The sequence below is a fragment of the Sinocyclocheilus grahami genome, unplaced genomic scaffold (genome assembly GCF_001515645.1).
Source record: "Sinocyclocheilus grahami isolate Dianchi unplaced genomic scaffold, SAMN03320097.WGS_v1.1 scaffold1067.1, whole genome shotgun sequence".
Classification (NCBI taxonomy): Eukaryota; Metazoa; Chordata; class Actinopteri; order Cypriniformes; family Cyprinidae; genus Sinocyclocheilus; species Sinocyclocheilus grahami.
The window spans coordinates 327,561-349,212 of NW_015506246.1; the positions used below are offsets into that span (position 1 = coordinate 327,561).

The window sequence follows — 21,652 nt, forward strand, 5'->3', positions numbered from 1 at the left end:
CTCTCAATCAGTAGAAGATATGGTTAACACCGGGTCATGCATGAAAAAATATAAATACCGTCATGTACCGTGAAACCGGTCTAATTTTGAAAAATACCGTGATATAAATTTCTGCTCATACCGCCGACCACTAATTCGGTTCACACTTAAGTATATTCTTTTCAAGAAATAACAACAGACCTACACAGTCTGCAAGTGTGATCTTACGTCATGCATGTACGGAAACACCAGCAGTCCAAGCTTCTTGCCCACATATACTGTGTCCACTGCAAAATAGTACTTCAGCTTCGAGATGGGGACGAACCGATCCAGCTGCGAACCAAAAGAGGAACAAGTCACACTAAAATAACAACACCCTGCAGCTCTGACTCACATCCACTCGCCTCTGCAGGGAAAAACTAGCTTGCTTCAACACAGCAGCATGCTCTTCGACACCGCAACACACTCACAGACGTCCACACGCATGACCGTTCCTACTCAAACGGCTTGACGTACGTTCTTGTCCATCATCTCTTTGCCGTGGGAGGCCAGGCTGCTGCCGTAGGCCATGGCGAGGTTAGACACGGGGTCCGAGAGCAAAGCCTGTCCCGGATACACATCAGGGCCTTTTCCCACACCGCTGTGCTCCTGTGTGCTCCCTCCGGCGCTGGTGTCCTCAAACAACAGCCTGGGGTCCCCCGGGGGCCCTCGCATCCTGACGTCCGGCTCTAGAACACAAGAAATCACAATCCACATTACGTACACACACGACTGTAAATGTTGCAACATGTCAAGGCATGTAATTCACAACTATTAAGCAACTCATTCTGACTTATCCAAATCATCTGCCATCTAGATGATCAAATTCTGATGTTTGATCTGTTGAATGCATGTAAACAAGCAAATAAATGCAGAGCTAGAAAGAATACAGATTGGCCTGAATTAGCTTTTGTTGCACACACAGTTATTTAATAACCAAACAAGCACACAACTGCCCACATCATGTTCAGCTGATCATGAAATATGTGTCTTTTACAGCAAATAATATCACAATGGGAATAATCACGTACGTGACTTACGCTGTCTGAACCCACTCTGGTTTGGATACTCCATCTCTCCCAAAAAAATGTATCTTTATTTAAATAGTCAGGTTATTGTTATATATTTATCAACACATTTAGACGTCTAACGGAGAAGCTGCCGGTAGAGAAACTAAAATTAGCACCGCAGAAATAGCAGGAAAACTGCAGAGCGTGTCATCACTTCCGGGTCACGTGTACGGCGCGCTTCGTGATTGGACCGTTCCGCGCTGACGTGCAAGACTTTCTTTTTTTAGCTGCTAACACGTCTTAGAAGATTTTTTTTTTTATTATTATTATTTCTTTTGTTCTACATTGTGCCTGCTTTTATCTTTGTCTATATAATGTTCTTAATAAATAAAAAAAAAAAAAACATGTCTTAGATCATTTGAAGAGACTGTAAAAAGTGAGCATATTTTTTATTTTTTTTGGTTGATGACAAAAGTATTTACGACCCAAAATGTAGTATATAGAAATGTTTTCCAGTCAATATATATGTATACATTGTTGGGGAAAGTTACTTTTAAAAGTAATGCATTACACAATTGCGTTACTCACAAAAAAAAAAAAAAGTAACTAATTACGTTACTTAGTTACTTTTTATGGAAAGTAATGCGATATATTACTTTCTCGTTACTTTCGCGTTACTTTTTAAATATGAGCAGGGCTTGATTGTTTTTAATATAAGAAGTTCTGTTAATAGCAAATATAAAAGCCTTTCACACCAAAAAGTGTACTGAATAAACCTCAGGCTGAAGCACAAGTAAATTCAGGTCTGTGCAGAAGAACGCAGGAGATGAAAGCACAATTGTTAGTTTTTCTAAAGTCATTAATCATTAGTATGGTTGAACTGGATCAGCAAAGACATTGGTTAATAAAATGGGATTAGATACATTTGTGTTATTTAACATATTCAATTATTGCAGGTTTGCCTCATATTCTGAGTTTGCGTTTCACTGTTTTAATTCATTTTGATGAATACTAAATCTGTTTTTTGTGAGTGGGATGAATTAATGCACATTCACATTTAGTCTAGAACTACAGTAACGCCTCTGTACTCCTGATTTCTCCCAACATGAGGACAGGAGAGCTGTCAGTCAATACATGGGAAAACAAAGTAACTAGCATTACCTTTTTGAAAAAGTAACTCAGATATTTTCTTGTAAATTAAAAAAGTAATGCGCTACTTTACTAGTTACTTGAAAAAGTAATCTGATTACGTAACTTGCGTTACTTGTAATGCGTTACCCCCAACACTGTGTATATATATATATATATATTAACTGGAAAAAAGCATGGCTCTTACCTTTATACATTTAGTGTCCCCAACAAAGTTAAAGAACTACATAAAAAAAAAAAAAACTGCATAATATATAACCCGCTAATGCAATTACATCAGAATGTTGTAATGCTCACTTGAATTGTAATTTCAGTCGATTGAGCATCTTGATCATTATCTGGCGAGTATTTTGAGTTTGTTCCAAGTTAGTCAGGTTAATAAAACCATCACATCATCAACACACAAAGAGCAACAGGACACGTGTCTATAACTGATATATGACACTAAAGATGTATCGGAAAATATCCTCACGATCTCACAAACAATTTTATTTACATTTCTTTATTATTACAATATAAGAAAGAATGTCCAGCATTTGCATTTAAAAACAATCAGCATTTGGAATTAAACAAGAAATTTGTATGTGCAACAAAAATGCAATATTTACAACGCGATAACCTGAATTATGTTAAAAAAGACAGTCTGGAAAACTCTTGATCTCATCGTGATTGCAATATGGATACACTTTAATCAGTCTATGTTTTCCTTTCACCAGTTTTAAGAGGAAACACAGTTAATAGAGTTGTCTCAGTTGTGTGAGATGATCAACAGCTCACAGCGCAGTGTAACTAGTGCACGATTCAGTGTGAAAACCACTTTAACTGTCTCTCCCACTTCTGAACACAGACGTGAAACTGCACTATGCAGACTTAAATTGATATAACTCTTGAACGAAAACATGATTTTGATGTACCATTTCCATGGTAAGGCCGATGTCTGATTTTGAAATGATGTTCACTGGACGCATTTTGAGATTTTAAGTTTTCAATTGATATATAATGAATGATGATTTCTAAATCGTGCAAACAAAGAAAGACGTTTTTGTGGCAAAGCTCAGAACTCCTGCTATGATGTAGATTCTTGAGGTGAACTTTTGTCATAAATTAATCTATTACTGTTCCTACATCATTTGTAAGCGTGATAAAAATATGTATTTAGGTGTCTTAGACCTTTCCAATGATATAGGCTATATTTGTCACGATTAGATTAGGATAGAGAAGTAAACTAGGCGTTCCTCTGAGGGACGGGTGACAGTTAAGATTAAAATGTTTATTTGATTGATTGATTAGTATTTCTTGTGAATGCAGTAACTTTTGTCATCTATATAGTCTAGATCAGGCGTGTTAAACTGCAGGCCTGCAGAGTTTAGTTCCAAACCTGCTCCAACACACGTACCATGTAGTTTTCAAATAAGCCTAAATGATTAGATTAGCTGGATCAGATGTGTTTAATTAGGGTTATATCTAAACTGTGCAGGGCCGTGGCCTAACACCCTTGGTCTAGATTGATATTTAAGTTTTCCACATTCAAAAATTCAACAAAACAATTCTGATTCTGGTTTTGATAGGGATATTTCCAGTTTGTCACCATTTTAGAGTGGCTCATTTATTTATTTTTTGTCTGTGAGATGTATTTTTGGTCTGTATACTTGTGTCATCACAACCTGCATCTGCTCATTGTCTTTCACTCCACTGCATGTTCATAATGGCCACAAACCACCCCTACATCCTCGTCATGAGAGCAGTTGTTTTTGCCCAGTTTGGCGTGTTTGCAGTGCAGTAGAGTCCGTTCGGTTCCTTCGCACTCCACGTCGTCCAGCAGGATTCTGACACCGACGCCTCCCCCCCCGAGCTCGGCTCTCTTCGCCACCCGCAGAGCCACAGGAAACCCCATCTGCCTGCAGACCACCGCCGCAGCCTGTATGTTAAACATGTCGTCGCACACCGTGCCCCATTCACCCCGCACGAAGATCTCCACTCGGCCGCGGTCCTTGTGTCCGTCTGCGCTGACCAGCCGCGCCGTCCCGGCTCGAGATCGACCCCTCCGCTCCCCTTTCCTCCTGGGCTTGCCTCGGCCTCGTTTGCCCGGTCTGCCGGTTTGGGTGTTTGCGGTGGTCCAGTACGCGGGTCTGGGGGTGGTCAGGGACGGAGGTCTGGGCCGCGGGGTCGTGTGGAGAGCGCGCGGCTGTGGTGTAGACGGCCGGACGGTGGTCGCTGGAAGAACCCGACGGCTCGTTGTTTGTGGTACTCGTGGTCGTGGGGTCGCACTGGGTTTGGTGGGTTTTGGTTTGGGAATGGCAGTTGTTGAGGGTTTTTTGTTAATTATGTACTCTGTGAAACAAAAAAGACAATGTCAAAAAAGTGTACCTCAAGCCTAGGGCTGCACAATTTAGGGGAAAAATCTTATTCTGACTGAAATAGTGATTGCCATTCAAAATGCGATTAAAAAACAGTTCTGTCATGAAAACTCTCGGAGGGATTGGCATGGTAATGTACATGACAATGTTAATGTATTTGGTCTTGGCGGAATAGATCTGCTACGCTGCTGCTGCGGCAGAGAAAGTACTGAGACTTGCTGCCAATGCATCCACAACATGCTGCTGTGAGCGTGTAAGAAATACTGCTGCTGCACATATAACATACACGAAATAACCCCCATATAGCATTCATGAATCACCTCGAAGCAGATCTATACAGGTGGAGCTGGGGAAGGTGGAGGGTTTCTGAAGCAAGCTGCAACTGCTACGGCAAGCACTAGTCATCTATTTGAATGTTGAGCAACAAGCTCATTGGCTACCGATACAGGAGACAACCAATCAGCTGTGCCATGTGATAATGATGTCATTAGGTCAGATTGAGTTAGAAATATCGGACTGCGCCATCTAGAGTTTCAAGCCAGAACTCTGTATTTGCAGGTTTGCTGTGCTTGTTTGCACAATTTGGCCCAAATTTTGAGATTCTATATCAGTATGGTTATAAACTAATAATATTTTATATAAATAATAATAATCAGAATCAGAATGAGCTTTATTGCCAGGTATGTTTACACATACAAGGAATTTGTTTTCGTGACAGAAGCTTCCACAGTGTAACAGAATGACAAAACACAGATAATAAAAGAATAAAAATAGAACAAGTAAATAGGGAATAACAATATACAAATTGACAATTTGTATGTACAGGCATATTATTTATATTATATAGGTATATTATATTACATTATTCAATAATAATAAAAAATTATTTAAAAACGACATAAAAAATATTACTATTGTAATATATCACTGAAAAAATATATATTTTTAAGAAAAATAATATCCGCCTTATTCTTCAAGTAAAAATGGACGCAGCTATTTGTATGGATTCCAGTCTCATTTGCTTCCAGCTATTTTTAGCTGTACAAAACTGCTCGTTTTGCTGCTTGATATTGCAAATTGGTGTGTCATACCATATTATTCTAGTGTATTATCTTAATTCTGAACACACTGGTTTGTAATGCAAACGGATATACCGTTTACTGCACATTGTTATTCTTCTCGTTATTTCCCTATAGCAGCTAATGAACCGCGAGTCTCGCCCACAGGCTTACTTCCGCGTTTAGGAATAAGGTGGATAATAATTAAAGGGGTCACATGATGCGATTTCAAGTTTTCCTTTCTCTTTTAATATACAACGGCAAAATTATAACACTGATATTTATGGTTGCCTTAGTTTCTTCATTTTCAAACATTATATATTTTATTTTTTAAACCATCAAAATTATATGTTGGCTGAAAAATGCAGGGAGCCCTTAAGGCTTCTCATTTGTTGATAAGCGCTTCTTATTACAAATTTGTGAATAGTGGCAAGTTGCATTCTCAAATGCCTGTTAAAGTTACCTAAACTTAGATCAGATGCAGGGATGGAGATCATGTGACGCAGCATTTACTGTGAACTGAGATGCTGAAAACACCGGATCATGAGTTGCTTATGTGTATAAATGAACACTGTGCCAAGCTGAACCCTGAAACCATTCATCAATCATGCAGCCCTACTCAAGACTCACAACTCCAGTGGGATAAAGGTATATTTACTGGCTCTCTTACCTTCTTTAGGACTGAAATGAATCAGTTTGCCCTTTATGTTGACTGGAGTGGGCTTGAAGTTGCATTTTCCTGGAGGAGCCCTCCTAAACAGTGAAAAAAAACAAGTCCAACTGTTTATTTCACAGCTGTTGAAATCTAAAGTTCAAAACCATACCTTACACCCTACAGTACATAACAGGGTAAACATCACTATTAGTATTGCTCATGTGAGTGAATAAATGACAGGGTTGTTATTTTATGTAAACTATTCCTTAAATATTGCTTCAGAAAAGCAATCTCACTTTATTTTGGAAATTGTGAGAGGTATTTTGATATACCACTAAAGGATTCAAAAGTGTGCGGCCAGTAAGATTTTATATATAGAAAAATACAGTAAAAACGGTCAAAAATGTGAAATATTTTTACGAATTTAAATATCTGTTTTCTACATGAATATGTTTTAAAATGTAATTTACTCCTGCGATCAAAGCTGAAGTTTCAGCATCATTACTCCAGTCTCCAGTGTCACATGATCCTTCAGAAATCTTTCTAATATGCTGATTTGCTGCTCGAGAAACATTTAGAAAACAGTTCATATTTTTTGTGGAAACTGTGATGCTTTGTATTTTTCAGGATTCACAGATGAATAGAAAGTCCAAAAGGACAGCATTTATTTGAAATAGAAATCTTTTGCAACATTACAAATGTCTTTACTGTCACTTTTGATCAATTGAATGCATCCTTGCTGAATAAAAGTGTCCATTCCTAATATAATGCAGTATGTGTACCTGGAGGGATCCACTATCTTATACACGACTCCTGCTCTGGCTGTGGCGCTGGCCGCTCCGGTCGCAAGGAAGAAAAGCTCACCTGAAACACAGACGACAGAGATGAGTGTGAGAGTGTGTTACACTGAAGAACAATAAAGAGACGTTTGCATAAAGCAGTCAAACACAGAGCCGCTCTCATGTTACCTGCCTCATCTTCACCAAATGATATGATGTACTTGTAGTAGCTGTTTATTAGTTTAGGGAAACTGCATGTTTTGTCAGCGCCCATACAGATCTCCTTATAGCTCCACTTTCCAGTCTCAGGGTTCTCCTTTAGGGACATCAGTCGCCTAGGATGCATAGAACGGGAAGAGTGTGATTTAATCAGTACATAGTAAATCTATGAATATGGAAATAATGCAGTCATTACGGGAAAGTAAACATGCAGTATTTTTGTGTTGATGGTTTTATTGTCACTATTAATTATAAAGAGACTAAGTATATTGAATTATACTGGACTGTAATTCATGAAGTACAGTAGAGAATACATGCATACCCACTCATAAAATCCCCAAAGATGTACAGGCCATTAAGATTGGGCATCTGGCAGCCTCTGTAGATGTAGCCGCCAGTGACAGACTTGCCGATTTTATGTGGGTAAGCAAAAATCGGAAGGATATCATCTTGGGAATAAGTGAACAAAAAAAACAAAAACAGTTTAGATGTGTGCTCTCATATACTCTTCAACAGAATTTTTAATGAGAATAAAATGACAGGCTGTGATGTAGTTTGATTATATACTAGCCTGCATGTGAGATTGTCTTATCTAATACAACAAATGCAATACTTCAACACTGATGAATAATTTTTTGAAAGTGCATGAAATGTGTTAACATCTTTAACTGTCAGAAAACAACATAGAAACACAACAGTAAGCAATATTGCCTTAAAAAAAACACACATTTTAGAATTTATGACAAGATTGAACAAACAAGAAAATGTGCTCATCCTCTGTGTGTATGTACAAATGAGTGTGTTTCTTCATCAGATTTGGGGAAATGTAGCATTGCATCAGTGTCTCAGCAATGGATGCTCTGCAGTGAATGGGTGCCGTCAGAATGAGAGTCCAAACAGCTGATAAAAACATCACAATAATCCACATGACTAAAATATGAGTCCATAATCCATAATAACGCTTCCTCCAGTGATAAAGTGTTCTGGTGTGAATCAGGAGAGAAATCAGCACAGATCAAGCAGCGTTTAAACAGCTCTAAACACATATGTGGCTGGATTTTGATGAGAGAGACAACATGAGATGCACTTTTCACTGGAGGAAGCCTTATTATGGATTATAAAGTCTTTTACATGTATGTAGTCATTTAGTCGATTACTTGTGGATTATTGTATCAGCTGTTTGGACTCTCATTCTGACGGCACCCATTCACTGCAGAGCATCCATCGCTGAGACACTGATGCAATGCTACATTTCCCCAAATCTGATGAAGAAACAAACTCATATAAAAAAATAAGTGTTTAAGAAAAATCATATAATAATGATAATTTAATTTTATATACAACAGCAAAATTACAATACTAATATTTATGGCTGTCTTCATTTCTTCATTTTCAAACATTAAATATTTTATTTTTAAAACATTGAAATGTTAATTTTGGTCAAAAACTGCAGGGAGCACTTAAGGCTTCTCGTTATCAGTTTGTGAAGATGTCTTGCAAGTTGTGTTCCCAAACGCACGTTAAAGCAACTCAAACGCAGATCAGAAGCAGAGATGGAGATCATGTGAAGCAGAAGTTACTGTGAATAGAGATGCTGAAAACACTGGATCATGAGATGCTCATGTGTAAATGAACACTGTGCCATGCATCGCTCTGGAACACGCACCACATATTAATTCAATTAAATCACAGCCTTTGCAATTGAATAATCGCACTAAACCATATCACAGTGGTTGTATTTTTATTAATCATACAGCGCTACTCAAGACACACACCTCCAATGGGATAAAGGTATGTTTACTGGCTCTCTTACCTTCTTTAGGACTGAAATGAATCAGTTTGCCCTTTATGTTGACTGGAGTGGGCTTGAAGTTGCATTTTCCTGGAGGAGCCCTCCTAAACAGTGAAAAAAAACAAGTCCAACTGTTTATTTCACAGCTGTTGAAATCTAAAGTTCAAAACCATACCTTACACCCTACAGTACATAACAGGGTAAACATCACTATTAGTATTGCTCATGTGAGTGAATAAATGACAGGGTTGTTATTTTATGTAAACTATTCCTTAAATATTGCTTCAGAAAAGCAATCTCACTTTATTTTGGAAATTGTGAGAGGTATTTTGATATACCACTAAAGGATTCAAAAGTGTGCGGCCAGTAAGATTTTATATATAGAAAAATACAGTAAAAACGGTCAAAAATGTGAAATATTTTTACGAATTTAAATATCTGTTTTCTACATGAATATGTTTTAAAATGTAATTTACTCCTGCGATCAAAGCTGAAGTTTCAGCATCATTACTCCAGTCTCCAGTGTCACATGATCCTTCAGAAATCTTTCTAATATGCTGATTTGCTGCTCGAGAAACATTTAGAAAACAGTTCATATTTTTTGTGGAAACTGTGATGCTTTGTATTTTTCAGGATTCACAGATGAATAGAAAGTCCAAAAGGACAGCATTTATTTGAAATAGAAATCTTTTGCAACATTACAAATGTCTTTACTGTCACTTTTGATCAATTGAATGCATCCTTGCTGAATAAAAGTGTCCATTCCTAATATAATGCAGTATGTGTACCTGGAGGGATCCACTATCTTATACACGACTCCTGCTCTGGCTGTGGCGCTGGCCGCTCCGGTCGCAAGGAAGAAAAGCTCACCTGAAACACAGACGACAGAGATGAGTGTGAGAGTGTGTTACACTGAAGAACAATAAAGAGACGTTTGCATAAAGCAGTCAAACACAGAGCCGCTCTCATGTTACCTGCCTCATCTTCACCAAATGATATGATGTACTTGTAGTAGCTGTTTATTAGTTTAGGGAAACTGCATGTTTTGTCAGCGCCCATACAGATCTCCTTATAGCTCCACTTTCCAGTCTCAGGGTTCTCCTTTAGGGACATCAGTCGCCTAGGATGCATAGAACGGGAAGAGTGTGATTTAATCAGTACATAGTAAATCTATGAATATGGAAATAATGCAGTCATTACGGGAAAGTAAACATGCAGTATTTTTGTGTTGATGGTTTTATTGTCACTATTAATTATAAAGAGACTAAGTATATTGAATTATACTGGACTGTAATTCATGAAGTACAGTAGAGAATACATGCATACCCACTCATAAAATCCCCAAAGATGTACAGGCCATTAAGATTGGGCATCTGGCAGCCTCTGTAGATGTAGCCGCCAGTGACAGACTTGCCGATTTTATGTGGGTAAGCAAAAATCGGAAGGATATCATCTTGGGAATAAGTGAACAAAAAAAACAAAAACAGTTTAGATGTTTGCTCTCATATACTCTTCAACAGAATTCTTAATGAGAATAAAATGACAGGCTGTGATGTAGTTTGATTATATACTAGCCTGCATGTGAGATTGTCTTATCTAATACAACAAATGCAATACTTCAACACTGATGAATAATTTTTTGAAAGTGCATGAAATGTGTTAACATCTTTAACTGTCAGAAAACAACATAGAAACACAACAGTAAGCAATATTGCCTTAAAAAAAACACACATTTTAGAATTTATGACAAGATTGAACAAACAAGAAAATGTGCTCATCCTCTGTGTGTATGTACAAATGAGTGTGTTTCTTCATCAGATTTGGGGAAATGTAGCATTGCATCAGTGTCTCAGCAATGGATGCTCTGCAGTGAATGTGGTGTGAATCAGGAGAGAAATCAGCACAGATCAAGCAGCGTTTAAACAGCTCTAAACACATATGTGGCTGGATTTTGATGTGAGAGACAACATGAGATGCACTTTTCACTGGAGGAAGCCTTATTATGGATTATAAAGTCTTTTACATGTATGTAGTCATTTAGTCGATTACTTGTGGATTATTGTATCAGCTGTTTGGACTCTCATTCTGACGGCACCCATTCACTGCAGAGCATCCATCGCTGAGACACTGATGCAATGCTACATTTCCCCAAATCTGATGAAGATGAGATGCACTTTTCACTGGAGGAAGCCTTATTATGGATTATAAAGTCTTTTACATGTATGTAGTAATTTAGTCGATTACTTGTGGATTATTGTATCAGCTGTTTGGACTCTCATTCTGACGGCACCCATTCACTGCAGAGCATCCATCGCTGAGACACTGATGCAATGCTACATTTCCCCAAATCTGATGAAGAAACAAACTCATCCTGATCTTGGACAGCTTGAAGGTGAATATATTTTCAGCAAATACAAATTTTTGAGTGAACTATTTCTTTGAATTAGACAATATATGAAGAAAATGGTAGTTCATTTCACTTTTAAAACTTTGTGAATCTGGCCTATATTAAGCATACATAGCCACATTTGAAAGGCTTGCTCACTGAGTGATGAGTTGGTGCAGAGTTTCTTGTCATAACAAGAGAAGCCCTCCTTTGCCCTCCATCCATAGTTCCCTCCTTTTTCGATGAGATCCACTTCCTCGTATTTATTCTGCCCTACGTCCCCGCAGAGCATTCTGCCGCGGCCCTGAGCACTGACCGGATCGCCCCTGTCGATGGAGCACCTCCACATGTTCCTCACACCGTAGGCGTAGATCTCTGGCCTTGCGTCCCTCTCTCCCACAAAAGGGTTGTCTGGTGGGATACTGTAGGGGGCGCCATAGTCATTGTTGTCTACATCGATTCGCAGGACCTTGCCTAGAAGAGTGGACCTGTAAAACACCAGTGCTTGTTTTTACACAGGGTTTTTTTGCGCTGCATGCAGAGGCGTTTGTGTAACATTAAAATAAGAATGTGTCCTTAGGATTGCATTCATAAGACTACAGTTTTAACCTGCCCTATAAACATTTGCACCATCTGCTGTTGCTTTCTCACTCAACCGCATCCTCTCTAACCTCACGTAGCCCACAATGCCCCTGTGTCAATATTGACCCTGGCATGGCTCTGAACCGTCTGTGAAGGGCCTCTTCACTCATGTTCCCTCCTGTGAAAAGAGCTGGAGCGACTCCTGGCTTAGATCTGTCCTTCATTCACTGTATCTTATTATTTTCTGCTTTGTTGTTTTTATCTGTTGTTTTTGGCTGATTTAGAAAGCGTGAAAGATCTTCTAGCACCGCAGAACAGAACAAACAAACATCTAAATCACCGTGGGTTACATTTATGAATTAAAATATTGAGACAAGCCAACTTCAGACCAAAGGTTAATACACTGCAAAAAATGCTTTTCTTACTTCGTTTTTTTTTTTTTTTTGTTGTTTTTGGCTGATTTAGAAAGCGTGAAAGATCTTCTAGCACCGCAGAACAGAACAAACAAACATCTAAATCACCGTGGGTTACATTTATGAATTAAAATATTGAGACAAGCCAACTTCAGACCAAAGGTTAATACACTGCAAAAAATGCTTTTCTTACTTCGTTTTTTTTTTTTTTTTTTTTTTTTCAGCCAAAATATCTAAAAAGTCTTAAATCAAGAAGAATTTTCTAGACAAGTAAAAATTATCGTCTTGTTTTCAGAAAAAACATTTTAAAAATTAAGTGCGTTTTTGCCTGAAACAAGCTAAATAATCTCGTTTTCTGTTTGAAATAAGATTATTTTGCTTGTTCTAAGCAAAAACACTTAATTTTGACTTGTTTTTTTTTTCTGAAAACAACTTATCTGGAAAGTCCTTCTTGATTTAAGACTTTCTGATTTCTTAAAATATCTACATTTTTTGATATTTAGGCTGAAAACAAGACAAAGGAATAAAAAACAAACGTAGGGCTGCACAATTGGTCAAAATAATCAGCTAAAATAAAACCAAAATCGCGATATGGCTTTGTGCATATATCAAAATGCAAAGAATATTTAATGCACTGCAGTATTTATTTATTTATTGCAATTTTTATCAGAAAATGCAGTTAGATTTTTTTTTTTATTATTAAGTTGTGTGCAAAAGTATTTTATTTCCGCGATTCCACGGCAACATTTTTCATTTTCATATGCACTAAAATATCCACAGCTAAAACTGAGATAGAAACTATATAGACATATTATACAAAAATATGTGTATTAAAATTAAAATGCAATTCAAAATATTAATAAAAACCACAATAGTATCTCAGTGATACTGCTTCACAATGAATAAATAAACAAATGCATAAATAAATAAATAAACAGACATCGTTAATGTCAGACAAGTGTTAATTTCATATGATTAGTATACTGATCATATGCATTGTGATTATATATTCAATGCAGGCTTTGCAAATAGGCTGTTATTGGAGAATAAAATTGAAATTGTTAAGGCTGGTTAGCATACTCTAGTTAACCTCTGCTTATAACTACACTTTTCTGTGAGCTCAAAGCATTGCATGTAACCACATATTAACAGACATACAAAGCAACTGGAACGGAGTGTCCAAAGTGTATTTAAAAGTTACTGTGATGCTGATCATGCTGCTATAAGGTTTTAAGCTTGTCCATAAAGAGCTAACAGTGTGATGAGACTGAACCTCCACATTCAACATGTAGTGTCAATATAGTGTGCGTCTCTGCTCGTCATCGGCAGCAGGACTCCAAGACCGCTGTGGCTCTGTCAGCTCTCTCTATAAGAATGAAAGGCTCGCTGTGCGCTTGTGAAGCTGTGAGTGTATATTCACCAGGCTCTGCAGCAAAAACACTTAATTTTTGACTTGTTTTTTTTTTCTGAAAACAACTTATCTGGAAAGTCCTTCTTGATTTAAGACTTTCTGATTTCTTAAAATATCTACATTTTTTGATATTTAGGCTGAAAACAAGACAAAGGAATAAAAAACAAACGTAGGGCTGCACAATTGGTCAAAATAATCAGCTAAAATAAAACCAAAATCGCGATATGGCTTTGTGCATATATCAAAATGCAAAGAATATTTAATGCACTGCAGTATTTATTTATTTATTGCAATTTTTATCAGAAAATGCAGTTAGATTTTTTTTTTTATTATTAAGTTGTGTGCAAAAGTATTTTATTTCCGCGATTCCACGGCAACATTTTTCATTTTCATATGCACTAAAATATCCACAGCTAAAACTGAGATAGAAACTATATAGACATATTATACAAAAATATGTGTATTAAAATTAAAATGCAATTCAAAATATTAATAAAAACCACAATAGTATCTCAGTGATACTGCTTCACAATGAATAAATAAACAAATGCATAAATAAATAAATAAACAGACATTGTTAATGTCAGACAAGTGTTAATTTCATATGATTAGTATACTGATCATATGCATTGTGATTATATATTCAATGCAGGCTTTGCAAATATGCTGTTATTGGAGAATAAAATTGAAATTGTTAAGGCTGGTTAGCATACTCTAGTTAACCTCTGCTTATAACTACACTTTTCTGTGAGCTCAAAGCATTGCATGTAACCACATATTAACAGACATACAAAGCAACTGGAACGGAGTGTCCAAAGTGTATTTAAAAGTTACTGTGATGCTGATCATGCTGCTATAAGGTTTTAAGCTTGTCCATAAAGAGCTAACAGTGTGATGAGACTGAACCTCCACATTCAACATGTAGTGTCAATATAGTGTGCGTCTCTGCTCGTCATCGGCAGCAGGACTCCAAGACCGCTGTGGCTCTGTCAGCTCTCTCTATAAGAATGAAAGGCTCGCTGTGCGCTTGTGAAGCTGTGAGTGTATATTCACCAGGCTCTGCAGCGCTGCTTATGTCACGGGGGAAAGCAGGGCGGCAGAGCCAAGGCTAATATTGTGAGGCTGTGTGTCTGTCTGGCTAAATGTGCATTACTCAACCGGGGGAAAAAATCGCCAAAATCTGAACCTGAATAATGCAATGACACAAACATCATTAAAATACCAATAAAGTGATCCATCCACATCTTTTGAAAACATACTATATATTTTTTGTAGGTTTTGGACTTTTTTGATGGTGATTTTCTTATTCTATACTTGAAGCTTTGACTGCAGCAGAATGGAAAAGAGCAGCTAATTCATTCAACAAAATATATTTTATTATGTTCCACGGAAGAAAGACAAGCATAAGGAATTGGAAGGACATGAGGATAAGTAAATACAGATTTTTTTTTTGTATTGCATTATCCCCTTAAGAGCTGAATTTGCTTCATTATTTTAAATTGTAGAAAACAAGAATAAGAGATTTTTAGCCATTTACAGTCAAAATGTTCCTATATATAAATAAAAAAAATTAAAAAAAAAAATATATATATATATATATATTGTGTGTGTGTGCGTGCGTGCGTGTGTGTGTGACTAATAGGAATACATTAGCTGGCTATGGAAGTCCATTTCACAAACTAACTAAATTAATGAATGAATGAATGAATGAATATGTACAATATTCTAATAACAAATATTTACAATTCTAAGGGAAAAACATTTGAACTCACAATCACAATCTCAGAGTTCAGTTTAAATCTCGCAATTCTGATTTTTTCCCTAAGATTTTAAGTTTATATCTTGCAATTCAGAGAAAAAAAAAATCAAAATTGTAAAATACAAAGTCACGATTACTTTTTTTTTTTTTTTTCATTTTTTATTCTGTGGTGGAAACAGGCTTCCGTAGTTAGCAGATATGATAATGTGAACGTTTGCACTGACATCATGTCATGAATTTACAGTACACAAAATAGGTGTTAAAAATAGTGCATTCTGTAAAAGGCAAGTGTGTCAAATAAAGATAAATAAAGATGCTTTACTTGTTTTGAGAATTCCCAAACTTTCCGAAAGGGTCTCCCGCTTTGCCACCGTCTCCTATGAATATGTACAGATATCCATCCAACCCAAACAGCAGTTGACCTCCATTGTGGTTTGATGCAGGCTCATCAACTTCTAGAAGTGTCCTGGGAACCAAAATAAGCGTCGATAGTTTAAACAATTTCACAAACTGATAAAAAAGGGTGAAAATCACACATCTAAGAGAAAGTCTTTTATTTCAGAATATGTTCATTTTGAGCTGCTGATTAATCAAATAATGTATCCTTTCCTGCAGCTTTGGACAAAAGCATCTGCCAAACACGTAAATAAAGCTAGATTCTGGGCTCTCTTTTGACACCTGTATGTTAAATATAAAATGGCAAGAGGAAGTCTTTTTTTTTTTTTGTGCACTTCAACAGCATTTTTGGTTTGTGGTTCAGAGCAGATCTGAACAGCTACACAAATATCACTACAAGATATAAAGTATAGCCTATTCAAATTAACGTTTTTTTTTATCAAGTATCTGCCACCATAATTTCTGGAACACACATGGATGAATGATGGAAGAATATTTGAGGTGAAGGAAGATTATTATAATGAGTTTTTTATTTACGGATTTATTTGTTCCTAATAAATAAATCAGTGTTCCCTCTCAGTCGGTCACTCTCGACGTCACGTCGTGTAATTGTAAGCTTAAATGACAGCATTTGATGCATACTGCCAGTTACAGAAAAAAATCAATCAATCAATCAATCAATTTGAATTAAAATGATCAGTTTAGAGTATGGCACCAATTTTAAAACCTTTAAAAAAAGATTTTTTTTGTTTTTTAATCTTATGCCTATTATACTTGCACTTTACTATCAATATAATGTAATTTTTTATAAAATAAGTACTCTAAATTATTGTATTTCAATAAAATGAATGTACTATATTTTAGTTCGTTAAAGTTTTTTGTTTAATATTTTGTATTTTTATGGTATATACCAAATAATATTTATGAAAGGGCCAATTTAACCTTTTTTTATGATACTAAATTATATTTATTGAAGGACTATTTAACCTTTTTGAATTACGTCAATTATATTTTTCCCCGCACATAGCAAGTTTCAAGTTTTGTACCATTCTGATAAAGTAAAAAAAAAGAAAAAAAAAAAGAGTTTGTGTGTGTGTGTGTATATATATATATATATATATATATATATTTATTTATTTAATTATTTTTTTTTTTCTAACAGAGAGTATATGTTTCTTTGGATATAAGCTTCTAAAAAATAAATAAATGAATAAATAAAAAATACTCTCAGAAATTGGCATACCAAAATATATTAAAAATAAAGTTTTTAACCATGAAATATGCGGGTCGAGTTGAGTGGAACATAATATATCCCATATCGGTCTCTCACCTTTCTGAGGAGTGATCCAGCATATTCATATCCGAATCAGACACGAGAAACTCACTGATGCGAATCTTCTCCTGCTTCTTCACAGACACAGAGTAGTAAACGTAGGCCTTTTTCACCTTTGTGAAGCGAGGGTGCAGTGCGATGCAGAGCAACCCTCGCTCATCCCCAGCCCAAGGTGAGGTCAGAACCGCCCGGGTCAGGTTCAGAAAGGGCCTGTCGATCCGAGAACCGTTGGCCAGGTAAGTCCACACGTAACCCAGCTGCTCCGCCACAAAGAAGCGGTGCGTGCCGTCATTGGCGTGTACCATCGCCACAGGATTGCGAAGCCCATTCGCCACTTCTTCCAGGCATAACCGAATGCAGCCCTGCGGATCCGCCTTCACGTCTCCCAGGTCGGCATTGAGCTCGGCGTTGGAGAGGACGTTTGGGTAGCAGTACTCGGGATCTTTCAGCTCTAGATATTTGCAGAACTTGCTCCGGTCTTCTTCGATAGCATGCGTTTCGTTGTTGTCGATCAGAAGGCTGAGAGTGTAACGGCAGTGGAGCCAGAAATCCTCGCAGTAGTTTCGGCAGAGGCCGGGAAGCTCCCGCATCGGGGTGTTTGCGTCTTCTGCATCGTACAGATGCGCTGCGTAAGGAGAGCATTCCTGAAACAAACAAATCAAAGCATGGACATTTCTTCAACAGTGATATATGAATCCTAAAGCCTCTCTAACAGTAACAGTCCCAGACAGATTCAGCTTTACGTTGACCACATTAAAAGTGTCACATTAGTGAAAGTTTGTCTAAAGCTCTATTACCTATTATTCATTAGTGTAGTGATATACTGTACTATACCATGGTCTGTCTGAATACTGGATTCTGATTGGCTGGCAGGTATGCAGTAAAACCGTTTAATGCACAGCTAGCCATGCATTATCCCTTACTTAAGCACGGTGAACGTGGCAAATATGCATGAGCAATGGGGACAGAAACTTTGGTTATCAACTCATCAAAATATCTTATTTTGTGTTTCATAGAAGAATAGAAGAAAGAAATTCATACAGGTTTGGAACAACTTGAATCTGAGAAATGATGACAAAATCCCTTTGAGGACGATAACTTTAAACTATTAAGTGTTAAGCATGAGTATGAGACTTTATGACAGTTAGCTATATAAAAAAGGAAAAATATTTTAAAACTTTAGTTTAAAACGCATATGCCAAGGTCTTAGAAATGCACGTATATTTTATTTGTTGATGGCAATGTTAAATGTTCAATTGTCAGTTTTTGAAAAAACCTCTATGCCACATGCCATTTTTCTTACACACTGAATACAAGCGTACATATCTTAATTATTACTTTCGAAAATACATTTTCGAACGATCTGATATGCATTTTTACTGTTTTATGTTTTTGTTCTGCATTTCTGTGCACGATAGGTTTTGTTAAGTCAAGCAGTTTTAAAAAAAGGATTTCTTTTTTTTCTTTTTTTTTTATGTGGATTCTTCTGAGGGTTTTTCTTTTTTTTGCAACACGATTAGAATAACTATTTTGGGTTCTCAGAGAACCTTTGAGTATACATTTTTGCTTAGTGTGAAGACCATTTTAATACTCATACTTGTGCTATAAAGATCCTCTGTCAAAGAACCATATATGCAAATAAAGAACCTTCGTTTTTAATAGTGTATGAGTTGCATTTTTAATGTACTGCATTTTTTTATAAATTTATAGATCCATAAAAAAGTGTCATGGCATTGACCCATGAACAATGACTTGCTCCTATCTTCAATAAACTTTCAGTTAATCTCAAATAACTAATCCATCTGAAAGGTATTTGCTGTGTAAGGCTTTCTGCTTCTCTCCTCCTCATCGTCTGGCAAACGTGGCATTATGCACGTCTTCTCTACAGCCGGGATCCCAGGATTCAATCCAGCAGCTGGTGATGATCGTTTGAGCTATAAATACAGTAACTCTTGGAAATTTTGGACTAACCAAGCCCTCATTATGTTAACCACAACACCACACCCATCAGAGGACCAAGCCAGCCTTGGCAACGATACTGCCAGCTCGGGACTGGAAGATATCCGAGATTACTATAATGACATTAAATAAATAATGGACCTGAAAGTGGCTTGGATTGATGGGCTAACTCGCTCGTAACACATCACAGGCACTGTAGTGTGGCCAAAAGGGGGGGATGAAGCATGATATTTTGCTTCATGGATATCATATAAGATGAGTTGAGGAGTCGTATTGAATGTTTTAACTATTGTTTCACATGCAAGATTATAGTAAACACTTCTAAGTAAAATGCCAAGTGTCTACTTGTTTTGAACAAAAAAAAGGATTCCCATGCTCTCTTTCTTTCAGATGCACTGCATATGTTTGTCCTCCATACCTTCTGATCCCATTGTAAGTTCATGCCCAGTCATTGTGTTCTTCTGTTTTTGTCCTTTGTATAATTGTGTTGATATGCTTCTGTAATTATGAGAGTCTGTAGGAGCTCACAATCTCTGTTGTTATCATTTAGTTCAACAGATGGTCCCTGCAGGGTTTCACTCATCAACACATTTGCTCCACTCTACTGGGCCTGAAAGCCCATTAGCTTATATATCTGTGCCCGTCACTCGTTAGGCAATTATGAGTTTACAGCTTTTCCCTGTTGAAAGAGTCATTATTTTAACCCTTTTAATGCATCATGAAACAAACATTTCTTACATATCTGGTTTTGGTTCTCAAGAACCACAGAAAAACAACAACAACAAAAAACAGGAGGGTATCCCAAAGTTGTGACCATACCTGAGAATAAGATTACTAATTACATATTCAATATTTTGCCAAATTCAGCTATTTATTAATGCAATGACATGAGCAAGAGTGCTCAGCAGCCTCTGAATCGCAAGTAAGCGGATATTTAGACCATTCTAAGAATGATATTGATGTTAAACTACGCTCGCCTTCAGTGGACTGCTCATTACAACAATGGAACACACAATATAATTAAAATCACTTTTTTATTTTTTTCCAGCTGATGAATGATTAAAAAAACACTGACAGCCAATCAGAATCCATCCCACACATTTCAAGTGGCAGATGAGACAACTGCAGTGTGCACTCATAAACAAAGCATTTTCATGATATTTCCAGTATTTCTATTTTGGTCTGTCAAGTTCTCCACGAAACAAACAGTAGTGTAGTTAAAGTATGTTCTTGAAATAATCTGAATTCATTGGCTGAGTGAACAATTCAATCACTCACTCATATTGACGGTCACCTGTTTTGATCCAGAAAGAATGCATATGAATTGGTTGAGTGAATAATTCAATGATTTGTTGATCCTAAAAAAATCAGCATGTTGAATGATTCACTGACTCATAAAGGCAGCCACTTGTCGACCTCTACTGATGAAAGTCTGGAAAGCAGTGCTGTTGAAATTAATATCAGCTCTCTAGGAATGCAGTTCGACCAATCAGATTCAAAACTGATGTATTATGAAAGTAGCCTATCCTCTACTCTTGCTCTTTCTTTCTTCAGTATCTTTGCTGCCCTGACCTTTCCACAGGAATATGATATGCCTAGTTAGAGAGGAAGCATATATTTTTGCTTCTCTGCAGGTTGGAGAACACAAGCAGCTCCCTGTATCTGGGATAAATGTTCCAACAAAGACAATCATTGAGCTCAGCTTCAACAATAAGTAGTCAAATAAATCAGGTGTTCCCTTCGCCAACCGCAATCCCACTGCAAGCTCAAAACCATATGGTAAATTATTATCATTTAATCCCAGCAGCCTTGAAGTTGCAATGATGTAAGAAGGTGACTATAATTTGGATGTTAATTTTGGTTTGCCCCAGAAAGGAATTATGGTTTCCCTTTCCAAAAAGTAGTATACTTTACGTTTATTTTATTAAGTATTTTTAAGTATACTTTAAGTAGCAAGTATACAAATATCAGTGTACTAGTAGTATACTTGTAATTGTACTATTTCAATACTCATTGGGACTAAATTGGCCCACTTTCTAGTATATTAAACTATACTTTTAAGTATACTTTAAGTATAACAGTAGTAAACTTTAAGTACACTTAAAACTAGTTTACATCAACATTTTTAGCTTGTACTGCAACTAAAAGTGAACTTATAGGTATACTGATAGTTTACTAATTAATACTTGTAGTAGCATTTTTGAATACTACACTTTGAAGTATAGTCTCAGTAAACTACTAGTTTAGTAGTTTTATACTGCAAGTATACTCGTAAGTTTTCTTTAAGTGAATTTTACATCATACTTTAAGTATACTACTATGTCCCTATTTAGGTATTAATTTGTATATATTTTGTTACATGAATATCTGAACATA

At 36.6% G+C, this 21,652-nt stretch overlaps 2 protein-coding genes across 3 annotated transcripts in view; both read right to left on the reverse strand.

Moving 5' to 3' along the window:
* LOC107566288 (protein YIF1B) overlaps nucleotides 1-1,266 on the reverse strand; it is a 6,021-nt gene extending 4,755 nt beyond the window's left edge. The window contains exons 1-3 of one of the 2 annotated variants that reach the window (XM_016251686.1): nucleotides 1,059-1,266; nucleotides 496-707; nucleotides 208-312 (exon numbers count right to left, since the gene is read on the reverse strand). In XM_016251686.1, coding sequence (XP_016107172.1) covers nucleotides 208-312; nucleotides 496-707; nucleotides 1,059-1,092 — 351 coding nt within the window. In that variant the 5' untranslated portion in view covers nucleotides 1,093-1,266. Of the gene's footprint in view, nucleotides 1-207; nucleotides 313-495; nucleotides 708-1,049 lie in introns of both variants that reach the window. The other variant, XM_016251685.1, reaches the window with a different exon arrangement.
* A 2,374-nt stretch (nucleotides 1,267-3,640) lies between these two features.
* The window catches only part of LOC107566284 (HHIP-like protein 1), a 21,695-nt gene continuing 3,683 nt past the window's right edge, over nucleotides 3,641-21,652 (reverse strand). The window contains exons 2-9 of the mRNA XM_016251678.1: nucleotides 17,315-17,961; nucleotides 15,911-16,054; nucleotides 11,583-11,911; nucleotides 10,364-10,490; nucleotides 10,012-10,157; nucleotides 9,826-9,907; nucleotides 9,059-9,141; nucleotides 3,641-4,508 (exon numbers count right to left, since the gene is read on the reverse strand). Of these exons, the coding sequence (XP_016107164.1) occupies nucleotides 3,862-4,508; nucleotides 9,059-9,141; nucleotides 9,826-9,907; nucleotides 10,012-10,157; nucleotides 10,364-10,490; nucleotides 11,583-11,911; nucleotides 15,911-16,054; nucleotides 17,315-17,961 (2,205 nt within the window). The 3' untranslated portion in view covers nucleotides 3,641-3,861. The remainder of the gene's footprint in view (nucleotides 4,509-9,058; nucleotides 9,142-9,825; nucleotides 9,908-10,011; nucleotides 10,158-10,363; nucleotides 10,491-11,582; nucleotides 11,912-15,910; nucleotides 16,055-17,314; nucleotides 17,962-21,652) is intronic.